The 12,514-nt window shown below is 36.1% G+C and overlaps 1 protein-coding gene across 4 annotated transcripts in view; it reads left to right on the forward strand.

Annotated features, from left to right (window-relative positions):
• poglut2 (protein O-glucosyltransferase 2) overlaps positions 1 to 11,300 on the forward strand; it is an 84,909-nt gene extending 73,609 nt beyond the window's left edge. For all 4 annotated transcript variants that reach the window (XM_073043230.1, XM_073043227.1, XM_073043229.1 and 1 more), the window contains exons 8-10: positions 988 to 1,077; positions 7,501 to 7,605; positions 10,639 to 11,300. In XM_073043230.1, coding sequence (XP_072899331.1) covers positions 988 to 1,077; positions 7,501 to 7,605; positions 10,639 to 10,656 — 213 coding nt within the window. In that variant the 3' untranslated portion in view covers positions 10,657 to 11,300. The remainder of the gene's footprint in view (positions 1 to 987; positions 1,078 to 7,500; positions 7,606 to 10,638) is intronic.
• The last annotated feature ends 1,214 nt before the right edge of the window (positions 11,301 to 12,514 follow it).

The following is a 12,514-nucleotide window of genomic DNA, read 5'->3' on the forward strand; positions in this document are numbered from 1 at the left end:
TGACATTCTTTTTCAGCTGAGCAAAGTTTTCTGTGCCATGTGCATGTGCCCACATAAAAGGCTGCCAGATTCTATTCAAATAACTTCCTTTTCTAGCCTATCTGTCATTGAATTTATTTTCTATTCCTACTCCAGATTTGATTATTCTGTTGCTTTCCTGGCTGACTTTCCTTTCTTTACCTGATGTAAGCTAATATAAAACTTTGTTTACAATATCTTTTTCTTCATTTCTCCAAAATCATGCCACTCTTCTTATTGAGTTTGAATCCTTTGTGTGCGTACTCCTAAGTTTCTGGTCAACCACTTGTATTGCAATTTCCTTCACTCCATGACCTCCTCTGAATATTTTCTTGTATCCCTCTTTTTCCCCACATTTGGCAGTTATGCCTTTAGTGGCTCCATTAATTGAAATTACGTCCCTAATTTTTCTGGTCCATGCATTATCCAACATCTCCTTACTACACCTCATATTCGCCTGGATTAACCTTTCTCTTTTTTATTAAGTATGAGCATTATTGTTGTCCAAGGTTTGCAAATCTTGTCATCCTTTCCCTTCTTCATCACAAGAACATGTTGGTCCTAAGTTTTGACCAGCTGGCCTTTAAACAATTCCACATGTCAAGTATGGATTTATCTGATAATTGCTCCCAAACTACTATCCTGCTTGAGACTGCTGTAGTTAGCCTTCCCCAGTTAACACTTCCCCAAGGTCCACTCTCATCCTTATAAATTTTAAACTATCTTAAGACTTATGATCAGTGTTCCCAAAACCTTCCATGAAAACACTCATTATCTAGCCAGGCTCATTTTCTAATACAATGTCAAATATGGCCCCTTCTATGGTTGTTCTATTTATATACTGGAATGCATCTCACAGATTCTGCCCCATCTAAGTTTCCTGATATGAAAGTACAGGCATTGTCAATGGTTTAAGTGCTTTCTTTGAAAAGTGAACTTTTTTTCCATTTTATCTTTATTATTTCATAGGCCAAAATGATTGCCAAAGCTGGACAAGACTACGCTAGGAACAATCTTATGGCAGATCACATCTTTTGTTATTATTTTAAACTTTTCCAAGTAAGTAGAAACTTTTCTTGCAAGAAAGTGCCAAATCTTAAATGTGCATACTTAAAATTAATAGAAAATTAGTAAGAGTATAAAATAACATGTATAGTGTATGCTATGGTTTGAAGTCCTAGGTTATGAAATTTTGGAGTTTAAAAATTGCATTTCAACCTTTTCCATTTAGTATTTTTGTAACAAATTTTAATTTCAGTGTACACTATTGATTTCCAGTTTACTGTTTAAAAGTGTTCCAGCTACTTAAGTTACATGGTAGAAAATTACGAAGGGCTTACAGTATGTTTTCTGTAAAGAATTTCTTTAGAATCTGATAAACAGAAACAGAAGTTTAAGCTTAGAGCACAAATTCTTATCTTGGTTAAACAAAAAGCTTACTTTAGTGACCATTGCATGACCAAAAATCTGAAATGGAGGTAGTTTCCAGTTCATTGAAATTTGTTCTTCAGTTACGTTAACTTTTCCATTCTTGGTTGTAATTGTTTTATGAATAAGCTGATTATGTTTGCTTCACAACTTGTAGAATTTTGCAAAAACTGATCAAAACTGTCAGTCTTATTAAAAGATGAGGAGAATCTGTCATAACATAAAAAAGAGGCGCTAGATTAAACTATTTCATCCTTCATGCCTGCTATGCAATTCAATTAGATCAAGGCAGGTCTTTTATGTCAGTGCCACTACACAGAAGATGTAACCAGAAAATAGTAAAGTCTTTATTTATTTGTTTGTTTGTTTGTTTGTTTGTTTGTTTGTTTGTTTGTTTGTTTGTTTGTTTGCTTGCTTGCTTGTTTATTTGTTTATTTATTTTAAAACTTTTGTTTAATTGTGTTTTCAAGTAGTTACAGAATAAAAGTGTATGAAAAAGAAAATGTATGTTAGCCATCCCCCTCCCCTTAACCCCTCCCCCTAACATCCCTATATAAAAAAAAGAAAATTACTTATAATTTAAGAGATAAATATGAAACATTTTTGAAAATTTGGCGCCCTTATTTACAAAAGATAGGATTAAATATATAGGTGCTCCGAAGATGAAATAATTGGTTACTTGGGGAAAGAAATAAATATATATACTAAAGTTATTACGAACTCCATGGAGCATGTGGGGATCTTCTAATATCCAGGCATTCCTTCTTTTTTTTTTCTTTCTTTCTTTCTTTTTTTTTCTATAGTAAAGTCTTTATTGAACAGAAAAAGTCTGGAGAAAATAAAGTTCCCTTGTATGAATACAATGCTTTATACTTTTTAAGCACAATAATAATAAATGATTACAGTTTCAATAACTATAATCACATACTTCAACATTTTGAACCAAGATAGATATCTTCGCACAATTCCGCATATACAATGTTAGTAGAACCCCTTTAAATATTCAAATACTGGTGGCTGATACAAAAGTGTTTAAACACAAATTCCAGGCACCCAAAATATATCTCTTTTGTTACAGTTTTGAGGAATGGGTCCCTGAATATACAACAAGTGACAAAACAAACTTGTCCTGTACTGTGAATTAAGTGGTAGGGGGGATACACCTTTACTGATGCATTAATACAGGAAGTGGCTACTCAGTGCCTTCCCTGATCTCCTGAAGTTTTCATTGATCACCAACTAAAATAAACCTTCATCTATTCAAAGTTCAAGTTAAATTTATAATCAAAGTACATACATATTAGCATGTACTACCTTGAGGTTTATTTTCTTTATAGGAGAAAGGTACAATTGAATTTTTATTAAAAACTATACATAAACAAAGACTGCTAAACAATCAAATAAAAAAAAACTGTAAATAAAAATAATGCTGAGAACAAGAGTTGTAAAGAGTCCTGGAAAATGGGTCTGTAGGTCATACAATCAGTTCAGATGAACGATGAATTAAAGTATCCATGCCAGTTCAGCAGCCTGATGGTTGTAGAGTAATAACCGTTCCTGAACCTGCTTCTGTACCTCTTTCCCAAATGAGAAGAGGGCATGGCCTGGATGGTGGAGGTCTTTGATGATGAATGCTGTTTCCTTGGGGTGAGGAAGGCTTTGTCTGTAATGGACTGGACTGTTTCCACCACTTTCTGTAGCTGTTTCCATTCCAGGGCATTGGTGATTCCATACCTGGCTATGATGCAACCAGTTAGGATATTCTCCACTGTGCATCGATAGAATTTGGTTGAAGATTTTGGTGATTGCTGGCAACTCACAGAAAAGCTACTGGATATACAGTATATCTTCTATCGTCCTCCCAACATTGTTTCAATGGTACAGAATCAGAATGTCCCATGCCAATGATTTGTTTCATTAGCTGTAAAGTACCAGTTGAAGTTAAAATAGAACAAGTTTTATTTCATAAAGATTGGTTCACCGTTTAATTGATATCTGCTCTCTGTACTGTCATGACTCCGGAATAACCTCTAACACCTTGTCTTCTCAAAATCTAAAAATCTCTCAATCTTTATCCTAAATATAAAGAACAAATGAACCTCCACAGCTTTGCTAGATATTGAATTCTAAAAATTTACAGCCCTGAATGGCTAACTCCTTATTTAAATTTTGTTCAGATCTTGGTGAAGAGGTTGTGAATAAACAAAACTGAGAACAGAACAATTTCAGAAAATCCTAATGTAAAGGTTTAGCCATTTCAATTGTTGTGGAGTTGCCAATGATGCACTTTATCAACTTTAATCAATAACAGAAGGAAATTTTCAATCACATTTTTGTACTGGAAACAGGGTGGAAACTCCTTTAACAGGGTGACATATATGAAGTCATAATAATCGGCAATATTCAGTTTCACGTTGTAACAAACTTCTTTAAGGATCCCTCAGAAACATTAGTCATCCAATCTCTAAATTCTGTACTGCACCCCACACCGCCCCATACAGCCAGGGCTGTTTCATTCTCTGGCATAGGCTTTTTGTGCCTTTGTGTTTCTGTTTGTCTCACTTTCAGTAGCATCAATTCCCCATACTTTGGTCCTTCTCTGAAATTCATCGTTAACTCTATCTGCCTCTTTATTTTTTGTCTGTTAAAACAAATATTTTTTTGATATCTCTCCCTCCCCAGATTGAATGACTATTTCCACTGCTGAAGTGCGTACACAATCAATATTACAGAAACTATATAATTGTAAATTTTAGCTGTGTAGTCTATTTCTGTATGTGTTATGGTGGCTGTAAGTGGTATTTGGTGGGAAGTACCATCACAAGGATTAGAGAAATAAAAGGAAGCAATAGGTAAAGGGAAAAGAATTGCTGTGTTCACTGTAGTAAAATCGTGTGTTTAAGCAACTTGTTGCTAAGATTGTTACAAATGATAAAGCAAATAATTTTTCCTCAGGTGATCATAACTTGAGGTATATTACATTGTAATTAGCATGTAAATGTCAACAAACAGATTTGTTCATCAGAAATTATCATCAAAAGAATTTTTTAAATCAGCAGCTCCTGCACTTTGACTGTTGTTGGCTCTGAATACCCTGAACATTTGTTTAATGTTCTCATTTTTAGAGTCTTGTACCTTTTTCTGATCAGCTTTCTGATATAACTAAATTACTGAACACTTTTTATTGTTCTTTCTTGAATGTCGTGAGAAGCTCTTTGTATTTTAACTATATATCTTTTTTCCAAACTGCAGCTTCAAAAGATGATTATCAAAATCTCATTATCATTTCTTTATCTGTAGATGCCTCCTTATCAACTTTCTATAGCTCTTGTGACTTGTTAAACTTTGGAATTTCATAAATGAGGGAGCACTGCCACCATAACTTGACCAGTAGCTGTTAAATTACATGACTACAAGATGGTCTGCTTCGGATTAAAGCAGTTACCTTGACTTTTGAACAGATTACTCTTTGAAAAATGGAAAATATTTCTTCAAATTGATTTTATCATAAAGGCACATAGTACTAAACCTATCTCTGTATGCTACCAGTGTTCAGATAACAGTAGCCACTATTATATTTATCTTTGATGATAACAATTTGTGTATTCCCAACTACTTCAACTAGTTGTTATTACAAGAGGAATTCAGGAACACTGTTGAATTTAATTGGGTCATGTCATGCAAGATAATTCTTCAACAAGTCAAAATATATAAAGCACTTTTAAAAAACTTAGTTTTATTAGTACTCATTTACCTTTGAACTGAAGCCCCAATCTTTATTCCCTGTCATATTTTGATTAGCATGGCCAAGATTACAGCAGATGCTTATTTTTCCAAGAGGACAACAAACATTTTATGTAAACTTGTTACCAACTTTAAATTATAGTTTTGCTTTTGTTTACAAATAATGTTGCACAATCTTCATGTCGTTACTTGTATTATGTATCTAGATTAAAAATAACTTTCTGTTAACATTTTCATATGATATCTATTAACAATGCAAGATTCTTAAACATGGTTATACATCTTTCTGCCAGAGGTGTTGCTGTAGTCCTACCACAGGTGTTTTCCGTTTCAATGCCATGTATACACAAAAATTGGTTATTTTGAAAGTTCAAAACAATTGCAACAACTTTCAAGTTGAATTGCACCATTCAGGATATTAGACTAGGTTCTTGCTGTCACAAATCATGTGTGCAGCATTAACTTAAATTCCATATTAAAAGTGCATAGAATGAGGATGTTTTTTGTGCAATACTTCTTTAGACCATGTTCCAGTAGTGCTCTCCCTGAGCATGTTACTACCTTGTGCTGGGTATCCCACTCAGTTAGCTACCTTTATTTTCTTTCTCCCCTTCACGAGCTGTTCCAAAGCATCTCCCCCACCACAGCAGTACCAAGCTCTTTATCTTCTAATCTCATTCCCTTGGTTCTTCCTGTCCTCTTAATGCAGACTCTCTAAAACAACCCTCACTCAACCCTGATCCTGGTCTTTCTTGATGCTTTCCTTTACGAGCTCCACAGAGGATCGGAAATGTTCAACCTTGTTAGACATGGGTGTTTTCCACGGTATTAACTCTCTGGTTTTGAAATTTGTCTGCATCATTGTTTTGTCTACATTAGCTTAGAGGTTAGCACAATGCTACTACACCTTGGGCCATTCTGGAGTTTGAAGTTCAATTCTGGTGCTATTTTGTAAGGAGTCCTTGTGGAATGTGTTGATTTTTTTGTGGGTCCTCTGGTTTCCTCTCACAGTACAAAGATGTACCTGGTTAGTTAACCGGTCTTTGTAAGTTGTCCCGTGATTAGGTTGGGGTGAATCTGGCTTGTTAGGGGTTGCTCAAAAGGCCTGAAGAGCCAACTCCACACGGTATTGCTAAATAAATAAATAGCAGAAAAATTTAACAGCATCATTTACTATCCAGCATTCTCAGTCACTTATGTAAGCCACATCTTTTCACAAAGAGAAGTGGTTGCAGAAAAAGCTCTGCTCAAATGCCTTACAGTTCCATGCAACTGAGAGCACAACAGCCATCCTTAAGGGGCACAAGTGCTTCCAGACAAGTAGAGTGTTGCTTTTTTCACCATTGTTGCCAAAGTGAAGCCAGGGAAAATACTCCTAGGTTGAGAGGCCCATTTACATCACCCGTAAGAGAGATTTCATGTGACAGGGGGCTACAGGATGATTTCAGCATTATCAGTCCTTCTTGTGCCTTCAAATGGAGTGCATGTGAATATCTGCCTCACCTGCAAGGTCTTTTGTATGTGCCAGGATGGTTGAGAGGGAGGGGGTACAGGGACAAGTGTTGGCCCTCCTAGAAATTGTTTAGGTCCCAGGATGGCAAAAAAGGAGGGTGTAAAGGGACATGTTGCCCCTCCTACATCTGCATGATAAAGTGCCAGAGACAGGGATGGAATGGGTGAGGAGGGACAATTAGACTAGGAAGTCACGGAGAGAGAATGTCCCTACGGAAGGGACAGAGGGGAAGGAGGGAGGAAGATGTGGCTGGGGTTGGGATCTCAGCAGAACTGGTGAAGTGATGAAGCTGATATTCTGGAGGTGGATCGAGGATCAGGGGAACTCTGTTCTGTCTGGTGTGGGGTTTTGGGGGGCGGGTGAGATGAGTCAGGCATGTGGGAAATGGAGAAATATGGGTGGCTCCATTTTAAAATCTCATCATTGTTTTCAATTCCCATACAGCAGCACTCCTCTCTATTTCTGCATTATCCTTCAGTATTGTGGTGTGGTAAGCTCTTTGCACTCATTAAATTGTAAATTCCTCATCATATCCAAATTTAATCATTCTATTATTAGTATTCATGCTGTAAGCTGCCAAGGCCTAAGCTGTGGAATTTTTCTCCTAATTCTTTATACCTCTGTTTCTTCATTTGTTGTGCTTCCTCTATCTCTTTGATGACCTTACACATCTGGTGTCACTTTCCTGAAAGGCAGCTTGGGACATGATTGCTATATTAAAAATGCTGTATGAAAACAATTAGATGATAAGTAACATATTGCTAACAAACTTTGCTTCATCATTTTTTTTTAAACAGGAATATGCTGATCTTCAAATAAATGAACCTAAGATTAGGGATGGCATGGAACTAGTGGACCATCCAAAAGATGACCTTTTCCCTTGTGTGTGTCATAGAACAAAGGTATGGTACAAATTAGAAAGAGAAAATGTGCTTACAGTTCTGTAGTAGACTAAATATTAGAGAATTAGGAAAATATTGATAAGCTGGATGAGCTAAAAAAAAATCCAAGCAGTACTGACTGGCCAGTTCCATGACCAAAACTTCTTACCTTCCAGAGTGATCATGAATCCATCAATAACAAACTGACCTCTATTCTTCATCTCTTTCATTCTCACTGATAGTAGATTCCCATCCCCAAGTCATAAACTGTTGTACTGTAGATTCTAAGGTCCATGTCCAATCCTTTATAAGGCCATAACACTTAAGAGCAGAATTAGACCATCTGGCCCATGAAGTCTGCTCCGCCATTCAATCATGGCTGATCCTTTTTTTCTGTCTCCTCCTCAACCCCAGTTCCTGGCCTTCTCCCTGTAACCTTTGATACCATGTCCAATCAAGAACCTATCAACCTCTGACTTAAATACACCCAATGACCTGGCCTCCACAGCTGCATGTGGCAATAAATTCTACAAATTCACCATCCTTTGGCTAAAGAAATTTCTCTGCATCTGTGTTTTGAAAGGGCGCTCCCTATTCTGAGGCTGTGCCCTCTTGCCCTAGACTCTCTCTGCATGGGAAACATCCTTTCCACATCTACTCTGTCTAGACCTTTCAACTTTCAAAAGGTTTCAATGAGATGCCCCCCATCCTTCTGAATTTCAGCAAGTACAGACCCAGAACCATCAGAAGTTCCTCGTATGATAATCCTTTCCTTCCCGGAATCATCCTTGTGAACCTCCTCTGGACCCTCTCCAATGCCGGCACATCTTTTCTAAGATGAGGGGCCCAAAACTGTTTACAATACTCAAGGTGAGGCCTCACTATTGTCTTATAAAGCCTCAGCATCACATCCTTGTTCTTGTATTCTAGACCTCTTGAAATTAATGCTAACATGGCATTTGCCTTCCTCACCACTGACTCAACCTCCAAGTTAACCTTTACAGGGTTCTGCACAAGGACTCCCAAGTCCCTTTGCATCTCAGATTTTTGGATTTTCTCCCTGTTTAGAAAATAGTCTGCACATTTATTTCTACTACACAAGTGCATGACCATGTATTTATTATGTCTTATTTGTTTTTCTCCTTTCCCCTCCTCCCCCCTCTTCCTCCCTCTTCCTCCTTGTATTTTCTGGAATTCCAGCATCTCCTTTATCAATCCATCCATAACAAGATCTTGCTTCATAGCAGCCATCAGTGAAACAGGTTTTCCTTATTTAAGCACTACCTTCTTTCAAAGCCACCATATTTCTTCCCTTTATTTCTGGAAACACTGCTATCTTCTTGAAATCAAAATCAGGCTTATAATCATTGAAATATGTCATGAAATTTGTTGTGTTGTGGCAGCAGTACAGTGCAAGGCTGTAAGATATGAGAAATATATACAATTAAATAGTGCAAAAAGAGAGCAAAATAATGAGACAGAGTTCATGGGTTCATGGACCATTCAGATGGCAGAGGGGAAGAAGCTGTTTTTAAAATGTTTGAGTGTATGGCTCCTGTACCTCTTCCCTGATGGTAGTAATGAGAAGAGGGCATGTCCTAGATGGTGAGGGTCCTTAATGTTGGCATCCTCTCTTGAGGATGTTCTTAACGGTGAGGACCAACTTCCCTTTCCTTGCTACAGTTTTGCTTTCTAATTCTTTACTTAGTTCTTGTTCTGTATTTCCTGTTTGATCCAAATCAATCCATCACATTAGTCTTGAACTTCATTCCCTCTGTCACAGCTACATTATGGATGTAGCTCTACAGATCCATGATCTTCACCATTGATAATGAGTTACATTGACACCAAGAGGTTTTCTTTTGAATAATGCACAACCCTTATTTGGATAGATGTTGTTTTCAAAGCAAGAATTTGTAGCCCCCATCCAAATCTTTGTGGTTGCACCATTAGCACGAGTACTGTTACAGTGAACTCATGCCACCTTGGAGCAACCTTGACGATGAGAATAAATGTTTTAAAAGCAATTAAATGTAGGTGGCACCCATATCTCAAAAACAAGTAAAAGCTTCCTGGCACTGTCATATCTTTCTAAAATACAGAGCCTGGAGCTATGCATTTTTGTGCATGTTTTTTGATGAAGTTCTTAAGAGTCTTAAGCAATGAAATTTAGATATGCTGCTGTGCAAAGAACATTTGAAAATAATTTTCGTGTTTCCATTGTTTCTCTTCAAGATACTCTCAACTTGGATATAAAATATCAGAATCTGATAGGTTGGTCTAATCTAAATTTAAGTAACTCCTTTCAAACTTTTTCTCTTTAAATCACTTCCATTTAATATTCTACAGCTTCTTTTGGTAGTTTGATCGTGTAGGCGTTAAATTTATTTGCAAACCGAGGCAATGTCTCTACTTAGCAGTTTCAATATACCCTAAAAAATATTCCCTTTACCCAAGTGGTCTGAATAGTATCATAGTATCATCAATGCTCATTTATTGTCACTAATTATACTAAAGCTTTTTTTAATTATTAGATTTGTTTCTGCTTCTTTCTCTTCTTTTACCCTTTCTTTATTCCTTTGTAGTTTTTCCATGTAATCAGAATATTTAGTATAGCTTTTTCCCATAATATCTCTTTATAAGTACTAAATATTCTAATATTGAATGTTAACTTGATTTAATTTTTTCATTTATCAATGGAAGCCAGACATTATTTATATAATTTTTGGACCAGATTTAATGTATATACTTTCGAACATTTAATCATTTTCCATTGTTTAATTTCAGTTTTTTATTGCTGAATCTTCTTGCATTTAATCTGGTTTGAGAAAATGTTTCCCAAATATTTCCATAGCTTTGGGCGATATCAGTTCTAATTAATTATCTAGAAATGAAATATATGACTTTGTTTTGATATGAAGATGATATTCTTCTTATAATGGACTTTATCATTAAATTGTTATGGTTTTCAAGTTTTAAAGAACACTAATCATTTAACATTCATCTTTTTTCCCAAAAATGACACTAAAATTCTCTACAAAATTTTGTTTTCAGTCTAGAGATGAACTTTGACTTGAAAAGTCACAAGGAGGACAATAGAGCAATTGGCTTCTAAAACCTACTGGATTCTAGTGTAACTGCATCAATATTCATATAATAATATGCAATTTGGGAACATCTAGAAGATTCTCTACAGGCTGCTGCTATAAGTGCCTCTACAGTAGGATTTGACCCTATTGTAAAAATATACCTCGTAATTGCCACAAAACTGTTATTCAGCTGCATAAAATATTTGTTTATTAATCTGTAGCCACTAAAATAGTTTAGTTTACTGAAACTTAAGCAGTTTACATTTATCTTAAAACTATTGTTATGCATTAAATAAAAGAGTTTGCCAAAAGTTGTTCATGGATTGGAAAATAAAACTTCTGAAGGGCAATGTGATCTATTTTGTAGTTTATGGATTTTGACATTACATATGTATTGGTTTGATTGTATCAGCCTCAAATCATGTGAAAATGAAAGCTATATGCATTTGTGCACATACTCAGTTTTTCTTGTGATGCATTTTAAAGATATTCAGGTGTGTTTATTGTAAGCACAATTGAACAAGAAATATAACTATTGGTGATTTTGTAATATTGTCTCAATATGTGATGTTATGAAGTGGTTAGCTGATTATTAATCCTTTTTTAATAAAAGCATGATTATTTTTATATCTGTTTGCAATATTTAATCATTACCTCACTACACACATTTCTGTTTAGATCCTGGGATCAATCATCAAATATTCTTGAAATTAAATGCCATACACTTTATATTTAACAAAGCGGTTACTGTATATGATTCCAGTTTTGAGGTAGCTCCCAAAGCCAGTTATGATATTAGATAATTTCAAAGTCTCAGCGTAAAAATAAATTGATTATTTAATATATTTTCAAGACAAAAGAACTGCTTTTCTATGATAAGAACAACTAAGCATGTCATTTGAAGTAAGTCCAAGCTAATGTTTAGTGAATGCTAATTCTTTGGATCATTAAAAAAAGATTAAAATGGAAAAGACAGAAATCACTGGAAATACTCAGCAGATCTGGCAGTGTGAAGAGAGAGAGAAAGAGATGAATACTTGAACCATTAACTTCGTTTCTCTCTCCACTGCTGCTGACTGTCCATTTTCAGAATTTTATGGTTTCATTTCAGATTTCTGGCATCTGCAGTAATTTATTTTCAGATTGTTATAATTCATCAAAGTAATTTGGAATTTATTCTTCATTTAAACTACCAGGTGTTGCAATTTGGGAAGACAAAACAAGGTAGGACTTCCTCGGTCAATAGTAGGACCTGGGGGTGTTGTAGAACAGAGGATCTAGGAGGTCAAGTACATGGTTGCGTGAAAGTTGCGTGTAGGACAGGGTTCTGAAGAAGGTTTTTGGCATGCTGGCCTTCATCAGTCAGGGCACTGAGTATAATGGTTGAAGTGTTATGTTGAAGTTATACAGGATGTCGGTGAGGCCACATTTGAGATACTGTATTGGTCATCCTTGTATAGAAAAGATGCCATTAAGTAGGAAAGAGTGCAGAGCAGATTTATGAGGATGCTGCCTGGATTTGAGGGCTTTTGGTCTGGGGCAGATCAGCCATGTTTATATTGAATAATGGAGGCTTGAGAGGCTGAGTAGCCCACTGCTGTCCCTATTCTCTTATGTTCTTGTTCTAACAGGAGAAGACCACAGTCAGAGAGAGCGAGTATGTAAATTGCACCCAGTCAACTCTGAAGTGACAACTGAATTTCAGATGCTGGAACTATGGGGCAGCAGCTCTACAGGCTGTGTCTCTGAGCTCCCATCATCCACCCTCTGTATGGCTCCCTCCATTGAATTAGCACTGTGCGGTTTATTAACCAGGCTATTGTATGCAGCTGTGTGTGTGT

This window comes from Hemitrygon akajei, chromosome 4 (genome assembly GCF_048418815.1).
Source record: "Hemitrygon akajei chromosome 4, sHemAka1.3, whole genome shotgun sequence".
Taxonomy (NCBI): domain Eukaryota; kingdom Metazoa; phylum Chordata; class Chondrichthyes; order Myliobatiformes; family Dasyatidae; genus Hemitrygon; species Hemitrygon akajei.